The 18925-nt window shown below is 46.0% G+C and overlaps 1 protein-coding gene across 2 annotated transcripts in view; it reads right to left on the bottom strand.

Annotated features, from left to right (window-relative positions):
* Positions 1-18925, bottom strand: part of CFAP44 (cilia and flagella associated protein 44) — a 55192-nt gene that overhangs the window by 14921 nt on the left and 21346 nt on the right. For both annotated transcript variants that reach the window (XM_072138958.1, XM_072138959.1), the window contains exons 21-26: positions 6846-7125; positions 6700-6755; positions 4274-4436; positions 2939-3069; positions 2559-2752; positions 2242-2407 (exon numbers count right to left, since the gene is read on the bottom strand). In XM_072138958.1, the coding sequence (XP_071995059.1) occupies positions 2242-2407; positions 2559-2752; positions 2939-3069; positions 4274-4436; positions 6700-6755; positions 6846-7125 (990 nt within the window). The remainder of the gene's footprint in view (positions 1-2241; positions 2408-2558; positions 2753-2938; positions 3070-4273; positions 4437-6699; positions 6756-6845; positions 7126-18925) is intronic.

Below are 18925 nucleotides of genomic sequence, written 5' to 3'. Positions count from 1 at the left end.
CTCAGCAGTGTGTGCAGGTTCCTGTATATGTAGCACTCAGCAGTGTGTGCAGGTTCCTGTATATGTAGCACTCAGCAGTGTGTGCAGGTTCCTGTATATATAGCACTCAGCAGTGTGTGCAGGTTCCTGTGTATGTAGCACTCAGCAGTGTGTGCAGGTTCCTGTATATGTAGCACTCAGCAGTGTGTGCAGGTTCCTGTATATATAGCACTCAGCAGTGTGTGCAGGTTCCTGTGTATGTAGCACTCAGCAGTGTGTGCAGGTTCCTGTATATGTAGCACTCAGCAGTGTGTGCAGGTTCCTGTATATGTAGCACTCAGCAGTGTGTGCAGGTTCCTGTATATATAGCACTCAGCAGTGTGTGCAGGTTCCTGTGTATGTAGCACTCAGCAGTGTGTGCAGGTTCCTGTGTATGTAGCACTCAGCAGTGTGTGCAGGTTCCTGTATATGTAGCACTCAGCAGTGTGTGCAGGTTCCTGTATATATAGCACTCAGCAGTGTGTGCAGGTTCCTGTGTATGTAGCACTCAGCAGTGTGTGCAGGTCCCTGTATATATAGCACTCAGCAGTGTGTGCAGGTTCCTGTGTATGTAGCACTCAGCAGTGTGTGCAGGTTCCTGTATATGTAGCACTCAGCAGTGTGTGCAGGTTCCTGTATATGTAGCACTCAGCAGTGTGTGCAGGTTCCTGTATATATAGCACTCAGCAGTGTGTGCAGGTTCCTGTGTATGTAGCACTCAGCAGTGTGTGCAGGTTCCTGTATATGTAGCACTCAGCAGTGTGTGCAGGTTCCTGTATATGTAGCACTCAGCAGTGTGTGCAGGTTCCTGTATATGTAGCACTCAGCAGTGTGTGCAGGTTCCTGTATATATAGCACTCAGCAGTGTGTGCAGGTTCCTGTGTATGTAGCACTCAGCAGTGTGTGCAGGTTCCTGTATATGTAGCACTCAGCAGTGTGTGCAGGTTCCTGTATATGTAGCACTCAGCAGTGTGTGCAGGTTCCTGTGTATGTAGCACTCAGCAGTGTGTGCAGGTTCCTGTATATGTAGCACTCAGCAGTGTGTGCAGGTTCCTGTATATGTAGCACTCAGCAGTGTGTGCAGGTTCCTGTATATATAGCACTCAGCAGTGTGTGCAGGTTCCTGTGTATGTAGCACTCAGCAGTGTGTGCAGGTTCCTGTATATGTAGCACTCAGCAGTGTGTGCAGGTTCCTGTATATGTAGCACTCAGCAGTGTATGCAGGTCCCTGTATATATAGCACTCAGCAGTGTGTGCAGGTTCCTGTATATGTAGCACTCAGCAGTGTGTGCAGGTTCCTGTATATATAGCACTCAGCAGTGTGTGCAGGTTCCTGTATATGTAGCACTCAGCAGTGTGTGCAGGTTCCTGTATATGTAGCACTCAGCAGTGTGTGCAGGTTCCTGTATATATAGCACTCAGCAGTGTGTGCAGGTTCCTGTGTATGTAGCACTCAGCAGTGTGTGCAGGTTCCTGTATATGTAGCACTCAGCAGTGTGTGCAGGTTCCTATATATATAGCACTCAGCAGTGTGTGCAGGTTCCTGTGTATGTAGCACTCAGCAGTGTGTGCAGGTTCCTGTATATGTAGCACTCAGCAGTGTGTGCAGGTTCCTGTATATGTAGCACTCAGCAGTGTGTGCAGGTTCCTGTATATGTAGCACTCAGCAGAGTGTGCAGGTTCCTGTATATGTAGCACTCAGCAGTGTGTGCAGGTTCCTGTGTATGTAGCGCTCAGCAGTGTGTGCAGGTTCCTGTATATATAGCACTCAGCAGTGTGTGCAGGTTCCTGTATATGTAGCACTCAGCAGTGTGTGCAGGTTCCTGTGTATGTAGCGCTCAGCAGTGTGTGCAGGTTCCTGTATATGTAGCACTCAGCAGTGTGTGCAGGTTCCTGTATATGTAGCACTCAGCAGTGTGTGCAGGTTCCTGTATATGTAGCACTCAGCAGTGTGTGCAGGCTCCTGTATATGTAGCACTCAGCAGTGTGTGCAGGTTCCTGTATATATAGCACTCAGCAGTGTGTGCAGGTTCCTGTATATGTAGCACTCAGCAGTGTGTGCAGGTTCCTGTATATATAGCACTCAGCAGTGTGTGCAGGTTCCTGTGTATGTAGCACTCAGCAGTGTGTGCAGGTTCCTGTATATGTAGCACTCAGCAGTGTGTGCAGGTCCCTGTATATGTAGCACTCAGCAGTGTGTGCAGGTCCCTGTGTATAACTTACAGCTCTTCCCATTCCTGTTTTCTCTGGGAGATTTTGGATTTGGCTTTTTCCGCTTTTTCTATGATTTTCCGGATTCTTTCTATTCTCCCCTCGGAGCGTCGTCCCGTCCACTGCTGCGGCTTCTGCTCCTGCGACGCAGCGCTGAGGTCATGACCTCCTGTAGGGGCTGCGCAAGATGGAATAGACAGCGACTTACCTCACTGCAGCACAGCATCCCCAGTCACCTACCTCACACCTACCCGGACTTACCTCTGTGGTAACCTACCTGTGCCCTTAATAACCCTCTTTCTCCCCTCCTCGGGATGGATAACACTTACCTAGCTCTCGGCCCCCCCGTGTGAGGTCGCCCTCCTTCTGGTACAGGTCGTAGCGGGTCATCCGTCTCTTTCCCAGCATCCCCTTCACCTTGTAGAACTTCTCGGCGAGGCTGAGCAGCCGGTAAGTGGCCACCTGGTGCTCGGTGCTGATGGCGCGGACTATCACCGTGTCACATTCCACCTGATCCCGGAACCTGCAGGTAAGTAGCCAATGAGATGGATCCACAGCCCCCCACACTGGGGATCTCATCCCAGACATGGAGGGTCCTGATTGCTGAGGCTCCGCCCCCTGACTACATGCACATGAGGGGCAGGGGGTCCTATCACGTTCACCAGTGATGAGGTAGGTCCAGATGAGGTAGGTGGGGCTGTGCACTCACCGCGCCTGCAGCTTCTTCAGTCCGATCCGGTGCTTCTCCTGCTCCCAGGAAAGCTCCTTCAGCACGGAGCGGATGCTCTCCGACGTCTGCCGCTCCATCTCTTCCCGGATCCTAGGATCCATCTCAAACTCCTAGAAGAAGGAGCAGCAGGATGTGTCCTCACACTGCTGTGCTCCCTGCACTGCCCTACACTGCAGCATCTTCCCTGGGCTCAGAGTGACTTTACTGTTCAACCAGGATAGAGAGGAGGAAAAACCACTCACTATGCACTCCACAGAGCACAGAGCACAGCAGTGTGAGGACACGTCACCGTGTAGACGGAGAAGCTACAATCCTGGAGTATAAATCCATATATCACAGTCCTGCTGCCACTAACAACATACACAAAGCTCTGATTACAGGGACATTATCTAACAATGGCTGCAGAGAGCACAGAGCACAGCAGTGTGAGGTATGAGTACACATCTCTCCAGGGACAATACATAACACTGGCTGCAGAGAGCACAGAGCACAGCAGTGTGAGGTCTGATTACACATCTCTCCAGGGACAATACATAACACTGGCTGCAGAGAGCACAGAGCACAGCAGTGTGAGGTCTGATTACACATCTCTCCAGGGATAACACCTAACACTGACTGCACAGAGCACAGCAGTGTGAGGTCTGATTACACATCTCTCCAGGGATAACACCTAACACTGACTGCAGAGAGCACAGAGCACAGCAGTGTGAGGTATGATTACACATCTCTCCAGGGACAATACATAACACTGGCTGCAGAGAGCACAGAGCACAGCAGTGTGAGGTCTGATTACACATCTCTCCAGGGACAATACATAACACTGGCTGCAGAAAGCACAGAGCACAGCAGTGTGAGGTCTAATTACACATCTCTCCAGGGACAGTACATAACACTGGCTGCAGAGAGCACAGAGCACAGCAGTGTGAGGTCTGATTACACATCTCTCCAGGGACAATACATAACACTGGCTGCAGAGAGCACAGAGCACAGCAGTGTGAGGTCTGATTACACATCTCTCCAGGGACAATACATAACACTAGCTGCAGAGAGCACAGAGCACAGCAGTGTGAGGTCTGATTACACATCTCTCCAGGGACAGTACATAACACTGGCTGCAGAGAGCACAGAGCACAGCAGTGTGAGGTCTGATTACACATCTCTCCAGGGACAATACATAACACTGGCTGCAGAGAGCACAGAGCACAGCAGTGTGAGGTCTGATTACACATCTCTCCAGGGACAATACATAACACTAGCTGCAGAGTGCACAGAGCACAGCAGTGTGACGACACCTCCCCAATGCTCTGCACTTACCGCTCTACCCATCTGCATGTGCTGCGGCAGGTCCAGGTTCTCCGTCAGTAGTTGCCGGAACTCCTTCCTCAGCCCCTCCAGCTCTCTCCTGCGGGCGGCCTTCTTACTCTCTGCTTGCCTCATCAGGAGGTCCTGCTGCCGCTTCTGCTTGGCATTTTCTATGCTGTAAGAAATCGCAGGAACATCAACTCCGATACATACAGACAACGTGCGGCCATAGTGACATCATGTGCTGCAGTCATGTGACCTCTACAGTATCTGCATACACATAATACTACTGGGGTGCTCATCATTCAAGGGAACCTGTCAGCAGCTGAGACTATACAGACTGCAGCCAGTCTCTCCAGAGACAATACCTAACACTGGCTGCAGAGAGCACAGAGCACAGCAGTGTGAGGTATAATCACACATCTCTCCAGGGACAATACATAACACTGGCTGCAGAGAGCACAGAGCACAGCAGTGTGAGGTCTGATTACACATCTCTCCAGGGACAATACATAACACTGGCTGCAGAGAGCACAGAGCACAGCAGTGTGAGGTCTGATTACACATCTCTCCAGGGCCAATACATAACACTGGCTGCAGAGAGCACAGAGCACAGCAGTGTGAGGTCTGATTACACATCTCTCCAGGGACAATACATAACACTGGCTGCAGAGAGCACAGAGCACAGCAGTGTGAGGTCTGATTACACATCTCTCCAGGGCCAATACATAACACTGGCTGCAGAGAGCACAGAGCACAGCAGTGTGAGGTCTGATTACACATCTCTCCAGGGACAATACATAACACTGGCTGCAGAGAGCACAGAGCACAGCAGTGTGAGGTCTGATTACACATCTCCCCAGGGACAATACATAACACTGGCTGCAGAGAGCACAGAGCACAGCAGTGTGAGGTCTGATTACACATCTCTCCAGGGACAATACATAACACTGGCTGCAGAGAGCACAGAGAACAGCAGTGTTAGGTCTGATTACACATCTCTCCAGGGACAATACATAACACTGGCTGCAGAGAGCACAGAGCACAGCAGTGTGAGGTCTGATTACACATCTCTCCAGGGCCAATACATAACACTGGCTGCAGAGAGCACAGAGCACAGCAGTGTGAGGTCTGATTACACATCTCTCCAGGGACAATACATAACACTGGCTGCAGAGAGCACAGAGCACAGCAGTGTGAGGTCTGATTACACATCTCTCCAGGGACAATACATAACACTGGCTGCAGAGAGCACAGAGCACAGCAGTGTGAGGTCTGATTACACATCTCTCCAGGGACAATACATAACACTGGCTGCAGAGAGCACAGAGCACAGCAGTGTGAGGTCTGATTACACATCTCTCCAGGGACAATACATAACACTGGCTGCAGAGAGCACAGAGCACAGCAGTGTGAGGTCTGATTACACATCTCTCCAGGGACAATACATAACACTGACTGCAGAGAGCACAGAGCACAGCAGTGTGAGGTCTGATTACACATCTCTCCAGGGACAGTGCATTACAATGGCTGCAGAGAGCACAGAGCACAGCAGTGTGAGGTCTGATTACACATCTCTCCAGGGATAACACCTAACACTGACTGCACAGAGCACAGAGCACAGCAGTGTGAGGTCTGATTACACATCTCTCCAGGGATAACACCTAACACTGACTGCAGAGAGCACAGAGCACAGCAGTGTGAGGTATGATTACACATCTCTCCAGGGACAATACATAACACTGGCTGCAGAGAGCACAGAGCACAGCAGTGTGAGGTCTGATTACACATCTCTCCAGGGACAATACATAACACTGGCTGCAGAAAGCACAGAGCACAGCAGTGTGAGGTCTGATTACACATCTCTCCAGGGACAATATATAACACTGGCTGCAAAGAGCACAGAGCACAGCAGTGTGAGGTCTGATTACACATCTCTCCAGGGACAATACATAACACTGGCTGCAGAGAGCACAGAGCACAGCAGTGTGAGGTCTGATTACACATCTCTCCAGGGACAATACATAACACTGGCTGCAGAGAGCACAGAGCACAGCAGTGTAAGGTCTGATTACACATCTCTCCAGGGACAATACATAACACTGGCTGCAGAGAGTACAGAGCACAGCAGTGTGAGGTCTGATTACACATCTCTCCAGGGATAATACATAACACTGGCTGCAGAGAGCAGAGAGCACAGCAGTGTGAGGTCTGATTATACATCTCTCCAGGGACAATATATAACACTGGCTGCAGAGAGCACAGAGCACAGCAGTGTGAGGTCTGATTACACATCTTTCCAGGAACAGAACCTGGCTGCAGCCTGTACAGTCACACCTGCTGACAAGCCCCTTTAATAGAACATATCACCTGTACTTTTTGGAGGGGGGTTGTGTGATATTCTTTGCTGATGTGATAATACATTGTATGGTATTAACCTGTAAGCTTCTGGATCCTCGATGTCCTCCGCTGGTCTCTCTGTGTCCAGACTCGGCTGCAAAATGCAGAAGATCACTTATGTTCTGACATGATTCACAAGTCAGTGGTACAGTGTGATTGGCTGAGAGGCGTCAGGTGACCTTACCCTAGGAGAGGGCACTTTGGCTCTCTGCTCCCTCATGTCTCGCTCGATGTCCTCCATGGAGAGGAGGCTGAAGGTGAAGATGTTGCCGTCTCCTCCGCAGGTGACAAGATACTGGTTATCGAAGCTGCAGCTGATGGCCTGGACGGCTCCGTACTGGTTATCATGGACGCCCAGGGACCAATAATGACTCATGGAGTCCAGGGACAGATCATTGGGCTGCAGCGGGTACACCCTGAGCGCCCCGTCCTGCATCCCGCAGAATAACAGCTGCTGGTTAGAGCTATGAAGAGCGCAATAAAATAGTTATTATTACCCATGATTATTGTACGTTGTCACAGGGGATCTGGTTGGGCTGTGCTGTGTGTAGGTGTAGTATGTATATTCCTCCTGTATGTGTTGTCACAGGGGATCTGGTTGGGCTGTGCTGTGTGTAGGTGTAATATGTATATTTCTTCCTGTATATGTTGTCGCAGGGGATCTGGTTGGGCTGTGCTGTGTGTAGGTGTAGTATGTATATTTCTTCCTGTATATGTTGTCACAGGGGATCTGGTTGGGCTGTGCTGTGTGTAGGTGTAATATGTATATTTCTTCCTGTATATGTTGTCACAGAGGATCTGGTTGGGCTGTGCTGTGTGTAGGTGTAGTATGTATATTTCTTCCTGTATATGTTGTCACAGAGGATCTGGTTGGGCTGTGCTGTGTGTAGGTGTAATATGTATATTTCTTCCTGTATATGTTGTCACAGGGGATCTGGTTGGGCTGTGCTGTGTGTAGGTGTAGTATGTATATTTCTTCCTGTATATGTTGTCACAGGGGATCTGGTTGGGCTGTGCTGTGTGTAGGTGTAGTATGTATATTTCTTCCTGTATATGTTGTCACAGAGGATCTGGTTGGGCTGTGCTGTGTGTAGGTGTAGTATGTATATTTCTTCCTGTATATGTTGTCACAGAGGATCTGGTTGGGCTGTGCTGTGTGTAGGTGTAGTATGTATATTTCTTCCTGTATATGTTGTCACAGAGGATCTGGTTGGGCTGTGCTGTGTGTAGGTGTAGTATGTATATTTCTTCCTGTATATGTGGTCACAGGGGATCTGGTTGGGCTGTGCTGTGTGTAGGTGTAGTATGTATATTTCTTCCTGTATATGTTGTCACAGGGGATCTGGTTGGGCTGTGCTGTGTGTAGGTGTAGTATGTATATTTCTTCCTGTATATGTAGTCACAGGGGATCTGGTTGGGCTGTGCTGTGTGTAGGTGTAGTATGTATATTTCTTCCTGTATATGTAGTCACAGGGGATCTGGTTGGGCTGTGCTGTGTGTAGGTGTAGTATGTATATTTCTTCCTGTATATGTTGTCACAGGGGATCTGGTTGGGCTGTGCTGTGTGTAGGTGTAGTATGTATATTTCTTCCTGTATATGTTGTCACAGGGGATCTGGTTGGGCTGTGCTGTGTGTAGGTGTAGTATGTATATTTCCTCCTGTATATGTTGTCACAGGGGATCTGGTTGGGCTGTGCTGTGTGTAGGTGTAATATGTATATTTCTTCCTGTATGTGTTGTCACAGAGGATCTGGTTGGGCTGTGCTGTGTGTACGTGTAGTATGTATATTTCTTCCTGTATATGTTGTCACAGAGGATCTGGTTGGGCTGTGCTGTGTGTAGGTGTAGTATGTATATTCCTCCTGTATGTGTTGTCACAGGGGATCTGGTTGGGCTGTGCTGTGTGTAGGTGTAGTATGTATATTTCTTCCTGTATATGTTGTCACAGGGGATCTGGTTGGGCTGTGCTGTGTGTAGGTGTAGTATGTATATTTCTTCCTGTATATGTAGTCACAGGGGATCTGGTTGGGCTGTGCTGTGTGTAGGTGTAGTATGTATATTTCTTCCTGTATATGTAGTCACAGGGGATCTGGTTGGGCTGTGCTGTGTGTAGGTGTAGTATGTATATTTCTTCCTGTATATGTTGTCACAGGGGATCTGGTTGGGCTGTGCTGTGTGTAGGTGTAGTATGTATATTTCTTCCTGTATATGTTGTCACAGGGGATCTGGTTGGGCTGTGCTGTGTGTAGGTGTAGTATGTATATTTCCTCCTGTATATGTTGTCACAGGGGATCTGGTTGGGCTGTGCTGTGTGTAGGTGTAGTATGTATATTTCTTCCTGTATATGTTGTCACAGGGGATCTGGTTGGGCTGTGCTGTGTGTAGGTGTAGTATGTATATTTCTTCCTGTATATGTTGTCACAGAGGATCTGGTTGGGCTGTGCTGTGTGTAGGTGTAGTATGTATATTTCTTCCTGTATATGTTGTCACAGGGGATCTGGTTGGGCTGTGCTGTGTGTAGGTGTAATATGTATATTTCCTCCTGTATATGTTGTCACAGGGGATCTGGTTGGGCTGTGCTGTGTGTAGGTGTAGTATGTATATTTCTTCCTGTATATGTTGTCACAGAGGATCTGGTTGGGCTGTGCTGTGTGTAGGTGTAGTATGTATATTTCTTCCTGTATATGTAGTCACAGGGGATCTGGTTGGGCTGTGCTGTGTGTAGGTGTAGTATGTATATTTCTTCCTGTATATGTAGTCACAGAGGATCTGGTTGGGCTGTGCTGTGTGTAGGTGTAGTATGTATATTTCTTCCTGTATATGTAGTCACAGGGGATCTGGTTGGGCTGTGCTGTGTGTAGGTGTAGTATGTATATTTCTTCCTGTATATATAGTCACAGAGGATCTGGTTGGGTTGTGCTGTGTGTAGGTGTAATATGTATATTTCTTCCTGTATATGTAGTCACAGAGGATCTGGTTGGGCTGTGCTGTGTGTAGGTGTAGTATGTATATTTCTTCCTGTATATGTTGTCACAGGGGATCTGGTTGGGCTGTGCTGTGTGTAGGTGTAGTATGTATATTTCTTCCTGTATATGTTGTCACAGAGGATCTGGTTGGGCTGTGCTGTGTGTAGGTGTAGTATATATATTTCTTCCTGTATATGTAGTCACAGGGGATCTGGTTGGGCTGTGCTGTGTGTAGGTGTACTGTGTATATTTCTTCCTGTATGTGTTGTCACAGGGGATCTGGTTGGGTTGTGCTGTGTGTAGGTGTAGTATGTATATTTCTTCCTGTATATGTTGTCACAGGGGATCTGGATGGGCTGTGCTGTGTGTAGGTGTAGTATGTATATTTCTTCCTGTATATGTAGTCACAGGGGATCTGGTTGGGCTGTGCTGTGTGTAGGTGTAGTATGTATATTTCTTCCTGTATATGTTGTCACAGAGGATCTGGTTGGGCTGTGCTGTGTGTAGGTGTAGTATGTATATTTCCTCCTGTATATGTTGTCACAGAGGATCTGGTTGGGCTGTGCTGTGTGTAGGTGTAATATGTATATTTCTTCCTGTATGTGTTGTCACAGGGGATCTGGTTGGGCTGTGCTGTGTGTAGGTGTAATATGTATATTTCTTCCTGTATATGTTGTCACAGAGGATCTGGTTGGGCTGTGCTGTGTGTAGGTGTAATATGTATATTTCTTCCTGTATATGTAGTCACAGAGGATCTGGTTGGGCTGTGCTGTGTGTAGGTGTAATATGTATATTCTTCCTGTATATGTTGTCACAGGGGATCTGGTTGGGCTGTGCTGTGTGTAGGTGTAGTATGTATATTTCTTCCTGTATATTTTGTCACAGGGGATCTGGTTGGGCTGTGCTGTGTGTAGGTGTAGTATGTATATTTCTTCCTGTATATGTAGTCACAGAGGATCTGGTTGGGCTGTGCTGTGTGTAGGTGTAGTATGTATATTTCTTCCTGTATATGTTGTCACAGGGGATCTGGTTGGGCTGTGCTGTGTGTAGGTGTAATATGTATATTTCCTCCTGTATATGTTGTCACAGAGGATCTGGTTGGGCTGTGCTGTGTGTAGGTGTAGTATGTATATTTCTTCCTGTATATGTAGTCACAGGGGATCTGGTTGGGCTGTGCTGTGTGTAGGTGTAGTATGTATATTTCTTCCTGTATATGTAGTCACAGGGGATCTGGTTGGGCTGTGCTGTGTGTAGGTGTAGTATGTATATTTCCTCCTGTATATGTTGTCACAGGGGATCTGGTTGGGCTGTGCTGTGTGTAGGTGTAGTATGTATATTTCTTCCTGTATATGTTGTCACAGAGGATCTGGTTGGGCTGTGCTGTGTGTAGGTGTAGTATGTATATTTCCTCCTGTATATGTTGTCACAGGGGATCTGGTTGGGCTGTGCTGTGTGTAGGTGTAATATGTATATTCTTCCTGTATATGTAGTCACAGGGGATCTGGTTGGGCTGTGCTGTGTGTAGGTGTAGTATGTATATTTCTTCCTGTATATGTTGTCACAGGGGATCTGGTTGGGCTGTGCTGTGTGTAGGTGTAGTATGTATATTTCTTCCTGTATATGTTGTCACAGAGGATCTGGTTGGGTTGTGCTGTGTGTAGGTGTAATATGTATATTTCTTCCTGTATATGTAGTCACAGAGGATCTGGTTGGGCTGTGCTGTGTGTAGGTGTAGTATGTATATTTCTTCCTGTATATGTAGTCACAGGGGATCTGGTTGGGCTGTGCTGTGTGTAGGTGTAGTATGTATATTTCTTCCTGTATATGTTGTCACAGAGGATCTGGTTGGGTTGTGCTGTGTGTAGGTGTAATATGTATATTTCTTCCTGTATATGTAGTCACAGAGGATCTGGTTGGGTTGTGCTGTGTGTAGGTGTAATATGTATATTTCTTCCTGTATATGTAGTCACAGAGGATCTGGTTGGGCTGTGCTGTGTGTAGGTGTAGTATGTATATTTCTTCCTGTATGTGTTGTCACAGGGGATCTGGTTGGGTTGTGCTGTGTGTAGGTGTAATATGTATATTTCTTCCTGTATATGTAGTCACAGAGGATCTGGTTGGGTTGTGCTGTGTGTAGGTGTAATATGTATATTTCTTCCTGTATATGTTGTCACAGAGGATCTGGTTGGGCTGTGCTGTGTGTAGGTGTAGTATGTATATTTCTTCCTGTATATGCTGTCACAGAGGATCTGGTTGGGCTGTGCTGTGTGTAGGTGTAGTATGTATATTTCTTCCTGTATATGTAGTCACAGGGGATCTGGTTGGGCTGTGCTGTGTGTAGGTGTAGTATGTATATTTCTTCCTGTATGTGTTGTCACAGGGGATCTGGTTGGGCTGTGCTGTGTGTAGGTGTAGTATGTATATTTCTTCCTGTATATGTTGTCACAGAGGATCTGGTTGGGCTGTGCTGTGTGTAGGTGTAGTATGTATATTTCTTCCTGTATATGTTGTCACAGAGGATCTGGTTGGGCTGTGCTGTGTGTAGGTGTAGTATGTATATTTCTTCCTGTATATGTAGTCACAGAGGATCTGGTTGGGCTGTGCTGTGTGTAGGTGTAGTATGTATATTTCTTCCTGTATATGTTGTCACAGGGGATCTGGTTGGGCTGTGCTGTGTGTAGGTGTAGTATGTATATTTCTTCCTGTATATGTTGTCACAGGGGATCTGGTTGGGCTGTGCTGTGTGTAGGTGTAGTATGTATATTTCTTCCTGTATATGTAGTCACAGGGGATCTGGTTGGGCTGTGCTGTGTGTAGGTGTAATATGTATATTTCTTCCTGTATATGTTGTCACAGGGGATCTGGTTGGGTTGTGCTGTGTGTAGGTGTAGTATGTATATTCTTCCTGTATATGTTGTCACAGGGGATCTGGTTGGGCTGTGTGTAGGTGTAGTATGTATATTTCTTCCTGTATATGTTGTCACAGGGGATCTGGTTGGGCTGTGCTGTGTGTGTAGGTGTAATGTGTATATTTCTTCCTGTATATGTAGTCACAGAGGATCTGGTTGGGCTGTGCTGTGTAGGTGTAGTATGTATATTTCTTCCTGTATATGTTGTCACAGGGGATCTGGTTGGGCTGTGCTGTGTGTAGGTGTAATATGTATATTTCTTCCTGTATATGTTGTCACAGGGGATCTGGTTGGGCTGTGCTGTGTGTAGGTGTAGTATGTATATTTCTTCCTGTATATGTTGTCACAAGGGATCTGGTTGGGCTGTGCTGTGTGTAGGTGTAGTATGTATATTTCTTCCTGTATATGTAGTCACAGGGGATCTGGTTGGGCTGTGCTGTGTGTAGGTGTAATATGTATATTTCTTCCTGTATATGTTGTCACAGAGGATCTGGTTGGGCTGTGCTGTGTGTAGGTGTAATATGTATATTTCTTCCTGTATATGTTGTCACAGAGGATCTGGTTGGGCTGTGCTGTGTGTAGGTGTAGTATGTATATTTCTTCCTGTATATGTTGTCACAGGGGATCTGGTTGGGCTGTGCTGTGTGTAGGTGTAATATGTATATTTCTTCCTGTATATGTTGTCACAGGGGATCTGGTTGGGCTGTGCTGTGTGTAGGTGTAATATGTATATTTCTTCCTGTATATGTTGTCACAGGGGATCTGGTTGGGCTGTGCTGTGTGTAGGTGTAGTATATATATTTCTTCCTGTATATGTTGTCACAGGGGATCTGGTTGGGCTGTGCTGTGTGTAGGTGTAATATGTATATTTCTTCCTGTATATGTTGTCACAGAGGATCTGGTTGGGCTGTGCTGTGTGTAGGTGTAATATGTATATTTCTTCCTGTATATGTTGTCACAGGGGATCTGGTTGGGCTGTGCTGTGTGTAGGTGTAATATGTATATTTCTTCCTGTATGTGTTGTCACAGGGGATCTGGTAGGGCTGTGCTGTGTGTAGGTGTAATATGTATATTTCTTCCTGTATATGATGTCACAGGGGATCTGGTTGGGCTGTGCTGTGTGTAGGTGTAATATGTATATTTCTTCCTGTATATGTTGTCACAGAGGATCTGGTTGGGCTGTGCTGTGTGTAGGTATAATATGTATATTTCTTCCTGTATATGATGTCACAGGGGATCTGGTTGGGCTGTGCTGTGTGTAGGTGTAATATGTATATTTCTTCCTGTATATGATGTCACAGGGGATCTGGTTGGGCTGTGCTGTGTGTAGGTGTAGTATGTATATTTCTTCCTGTATATGATGTCACAGGGGATCTGGTTGGGCTGTGCTGTGTGTAGGTGTAGTATGTATATTTCTTCCTGTATATGTTGTCACAGAGGATCTGGTTGGGCTGTGCTGTGTGTAGGTGTAATATGTATATTTCTTCCTGTATATGTTGTCACAGGGGATCTGGTTGGGCTGTGCTGTGTGTAGGTGTAATATGTATATTTCTTCCTGTATATGTTGTCACAGAGGATCTGGTTGGGCTGTGCTGTGTGTAGGTGTAATATGTATATTTCTTCCTGTATATGTTGTCACAGGGGATCTGGTTGGGCTGTGCTGTGTGTAGGTGTAGTATGTATATTTCTTACTGTATATGTAGTCACAGAGGATCTGGTTGGGCTGTGCTGTGTGTGTAGGTGTAGTATGTATATTTCTTCCTGTATATGTTGTCACAGGGGATCTGGTTGGGCTGTGCTGTGTGTGTAGGTGTAGTATGTATATTTCCTCCTGTATATGTTGTCACAGGGGATCTGGTTGGGCTGTGCTGTGTGTAGGTGTAGTATGTATATTTCTTCCTGTATATGTAGTCACAGGGGATCTGGTTGGGCTGTGCTGTGTGTAGGTGTAGTATGTATATTTCTTCCTGTATGTGTTGTCACAGGGGATCTGGTTGGGCTGTGCTGTGTGTAGGTGTAGTATGTATATTTCTTCCTGTATATGTAGTCACAGAGGATCTGGTTGGGCTGTGCTGTGTGTAGGTGTAGTATGTATATTTCTTCCTGTATATGTAGTCACAGGGGATCTGGTTGGGCTGTGCTGTGTGTAGGTGTAGTATGTATATTTCTTCCTGTATATGTAGTCACAGGGGATCTGGTTGGGCTGTGCTGTGTGTAGGTGTAGTATGTATATTTCTTCCTGTATATGTTGTCACAGAGGATCTGGTTGGGCTGTGCTGTGTGTAGGTGTAGTATGTATATTTCTTCCTGTATATGTTGTCACAGGGGATCTGGTTGGGCTGTGCTGTGTGTAGGTGTAATATGTATATTTCTTCCTGTATATGTAGTCACAGGGGATCTGGTTGGGCTGTGCTGTGTGTAGGTGTAGTATGTATATTTCTTCCTGTATATGTTGTCACAGGGGATCTGGTTGGGCTGTGCTGTGTGTAGGTGTAGTATGTATATTTCTTCCTGTATATGTAGTCACAGGGGATCTGGTTGGGCTGTGCTGTGTGTAGGTGTAATATGTATATTTCTTCCTGTATATGTTGTCACAGGGGATCTGGTTGGGCTGTGCTGTGTGTAGGTGTAATATGTATATTTCTTCCTGTATATGTAGTCACAGGGGATCTGGTTGGGCTGTGCTGTGTGTTGGTGTAGTATGTATATTTCTTCCTGTATATGTTGTCACAGAGGATCTGGTTGGGCTGTGCTGTGTGTAGGTGTAATATGTATATTTCTTCCTGTATATGTAGTCACAGAGGATCTGGTTGGGCTGTGCTGTGTGTAGGTGTAATATGTATATTTCTTCCTGTATATGTAGTCACAGAGGATCTGGTTGGGCTGTGCTGTGTGTAGGTGTAGTATATATATTTCCTCCTGTATGTGTTGTCACAGGGGATCTGGTTGGGCTGTGCTGTGTGTAGGTGTAGTATGTATATTTCCTCCTGTATATGTTGTCACAGAGGATCTGGTTGGGCTGTGCTGTGTGTAGGTGTAGTATGTATATTTCTTCCTGTATATGTTGTCACAGGGGATCTGGTTGGGCTGTGCTGTGTGTAGGTGTAGTATGTATATTTCTTCCTGTATATGTAGTCACAGAGGATCTGGTTGGGCTGTGCTGTGTGTAGGTGTAATATGTATATTTCTTCCTGTATATGCTGTCACAGGGGATCTGGTTGGGCTGTGCTGTGTGTAGGTGTAGTATGTATATTTCCTCCTGTATATGTTGTCACAGAGGATCTGGTTGGGCTGTGCTGTGTGTAGGTGTAATATGTATATTTCTTCCTGTATATGTTGTCACAGGGGATCTGGTTGGGCTGTGCTGTGTGTAGGTGTAGTATGTATATTTCTTCCTGTATATGTTGTCACAGAGGATCTGGTTGGGCTGTGCTGTGTGTAGGTGTAGTATGTATATTTCTTCCTGTATATGTTGTCACAGAGGATCTGGTTGGGCTGTGCTGTGTGTAGGTGTAGTATGTATATTTCCTCCTGTATATGTTGTCACAGGGGATCTGGTTGGGCTGTGCTGTGTGTAGGTGTAATATGTATATTTCTTCCTGTATATGTTGTCACAGAGGATCTGGTTGGGCTGTGCTGTGTGTAGGTGTAATATGTATATTTCTTCCTGTATATGTTGTCACAGAGGATCTGGTTGGGCTGTGCTGTGTGTAGGTATAATATGTATATTTCTTCCTGTATATGTAGTCACAGGGGATCTGGTTGGGCTGTGCTGTGTGTAGGTGTAATATGTATATTTCTTCCTGTATATGTTGTCACAGGGGATCTGGTTGGGCGGTGCTGTGTGTAGGTGTAATATGTATATTTCTTCCTGTATATGTAGTCACAGGGGATCTGGTTGGGCTGTGCTGTGTGTAGGTGTAGTATGTATATTTCTTCCTGTATATGTTGTCACAGGGGATCTGGTTGGGCTGTGCTGTGTGTAGGTATAATATGTATATTTCCTCCTGTATATGTTGTCACAGGGGATCTGGTTGGGCTGTGCTGTGTGTAGGTGTAGTATGTATATTTCCTCCTGTATATGTTGTCACAGAGGATCTGGTTGGGCTGTGCTGTGTGTAGGTGTAGTATGTATATTTCTTCCTGTATATGTAGTCACAGGGGATCTGGTTGGGCTGTGCTGTGTGTAGGTGTAGTATGTATATTTCTTCCTGTATATGTTGTCACAGGGGATCTGGTTGGGCTGTGCTGTGTGTAGGTGTAGTATGTATATTTCTTCCTGTATATGTTGTCACAGAGGATCTGGTTGGGCTGTGCTGAGTGTAGGTGTAATATGTATATTTCTTCCTGTATATGTTGTCACAGAGGATCTGGTTGGGCTGTGCTGTGTGTAGGTGTAGTATGTATATTTCTTCCTGTATATGTAGTCACAGGGGATCTGGTTGGGCTGTGCTGTGTGTAGGTGTAGTATGTATATTTCTTCCTGTATGTGTTGTCACAGAGGATCTGGTTGGGCTGTGCTGTGTGTAGGTGTAATATGTATATTTCTTCCTGTATATGTTGTCACAGGGGATCTGGTTGGGCTGTGCTGTGTGTAGGTGTAGTATGTATATTTCTTCCTGTATGTGTTGTCACAGAGGATCTGGTTGGGCTGTGCTGTGTGTAGGTGTAATATGTATATTTCTTCCTGTATATGTTGTCACAGGGGATCTGGTTGGGCTGTGCTGTGTGTAGGTGTAATATGTATATTTCTTCCTGTATATGTAGTCACAGAGGATCTGGTTGGGCTGTGCTGTGTGTAGGTGTAATATGTATATTTCTTCCTGTATATGTAGTCACAGGGGATCTGGTTGGGCTGTGCTGTGTGTAGGTGTAGTATGTATATTTCTTCCTGTATATGTAGTCACAGGGGATCTGGTTGGGCTGTGCTGTGTGTAGGTGTAGTATGTATATTTCTTCCTGTATATGTTGTCACAGAGGATCTGGTTGGGCTGTGCTGTGTGTAGGTGTAATATGTATATTTCTTCCTGTATATGTAGTCACAGAGGATCTGGTTGGGCTGTGCTGTGTGTAGGTGTAATATGTATATTTCTTCCTGTATATGTAGTCACAGGGGATCTGGTTGGGCTGTGCTGTGTGTAGGTGTAGTATGTATATTTCTTCCTGTATATGTAGTCACAGGGGATCTGGTTGGGCTGTGCTGTGTGTAGGTGTAGTATGTATATTTCTTCCTGTATATGTTGTCACAGAGGATCTGGTTGGGCTGTGCTGTGTGTAGGTGTAATATGTATATTTCTTCCTGTATATGTTGTCACAGGGGATCTGGTTGGGCTGTGCTGTGTGTAGGTGTAATATGTATATTTCTTCCTGTATATGTTGTCACAGAGGATCTGGTTGGGCTGTGCTGTGTGTAGGTGTAATATGTATATTTCTTCCTGTATATGTTGTCACAGGGGATCTGGTTGGGCTGTGCTGTGTGTAGGTGTAATATGTATATTTCTTCCTGTATATGTTGTCACAGGGGATCTGGTTGGGCTGTGCTGTGTGTAGGTGTAGTATGTATATTTCTTCCTGTATATGCTGTCACAGAGGATCTGGTTGGGCTGTGCTGTGTGTAGGTGTAATATGTATATTTCTTCCTGTATATGTTGTCACAGGGGATCTGGTTGGGCTGTGCTGTGTGTAGGTGTAGTATGTATATTTCTTCCTGTATATGTTGTCACAGGGGATCTGGTTGGGCTGTGCTGTGTGTGTAGGTGTAATATGTATATTTCTTCCTGTATATGTTGTCACAGAGGATCTGGTTGGGCTGTGCTGTGTGTAGGTGTAGTATGTATATTTCTTCCTGTATATGTTGTCACAGGGGATCTGGTTGGGCTGTGCTGTGTGTGTAGGTGTAATATGTATATTTCTTCCTGTATATGTTGTCACAGGGGATCTGGTTGGGCTGTGCTGTGTGTAGGTGTAATATGTATATTTCTTCCTGTATGTGTTGTCACAGGGGATCTGGTTGGGCTGTGCTGTGTGTAGGTGTAGTATGTATATTTCCTCCTGTATGTGTTGTCACAGAGGATCTGGTTGGGCTGTGCTGTGTGTAGGTGTAATATGTATATTTCTTCCTGTATATGTTGTCACAGGGGATCTGGTTGGGCTGTGCTGTGTGTAGGTGTAGTATGTATATTTCCTCCTGTATGTGTTGTCACAGAGGATCTGGTTGGGCTGTGCTGTGTGTAGGTGTAATATGTATATTTCTTCCTGTATATGTAGTCACAGGGGATCTGGTTGGGCTGTGCTGTGTGTAGGTGTAATATGTATATTTCCTCCTGTATATGTTGTCACAGGGGATCTGGTTGGGCTGTGCTGTGTGTAGGTGTAGTATGTATATTTCT

The sequence above is a fragment of the Engystomops pustulosus genome, chromosome 2 (assembly GCF_040894005.1).
Source record: "Engystomops pustulosus chromosome 2, aEngPut4.maternal, whole genome shotgun sequence".
In the NCBI taxonomy this organism is placed as follows: Eukaryota; Metazoa; Chordata; class Amphibia; order Anura; family Leptodactylidae; genus Engystomops; species Engystomops pustulosus.
The sequence above is the reverse complement of the archived record's forward strand: the minus strand, read 5'-3'. Positions and strand labels throughout refer to the sequence as shown.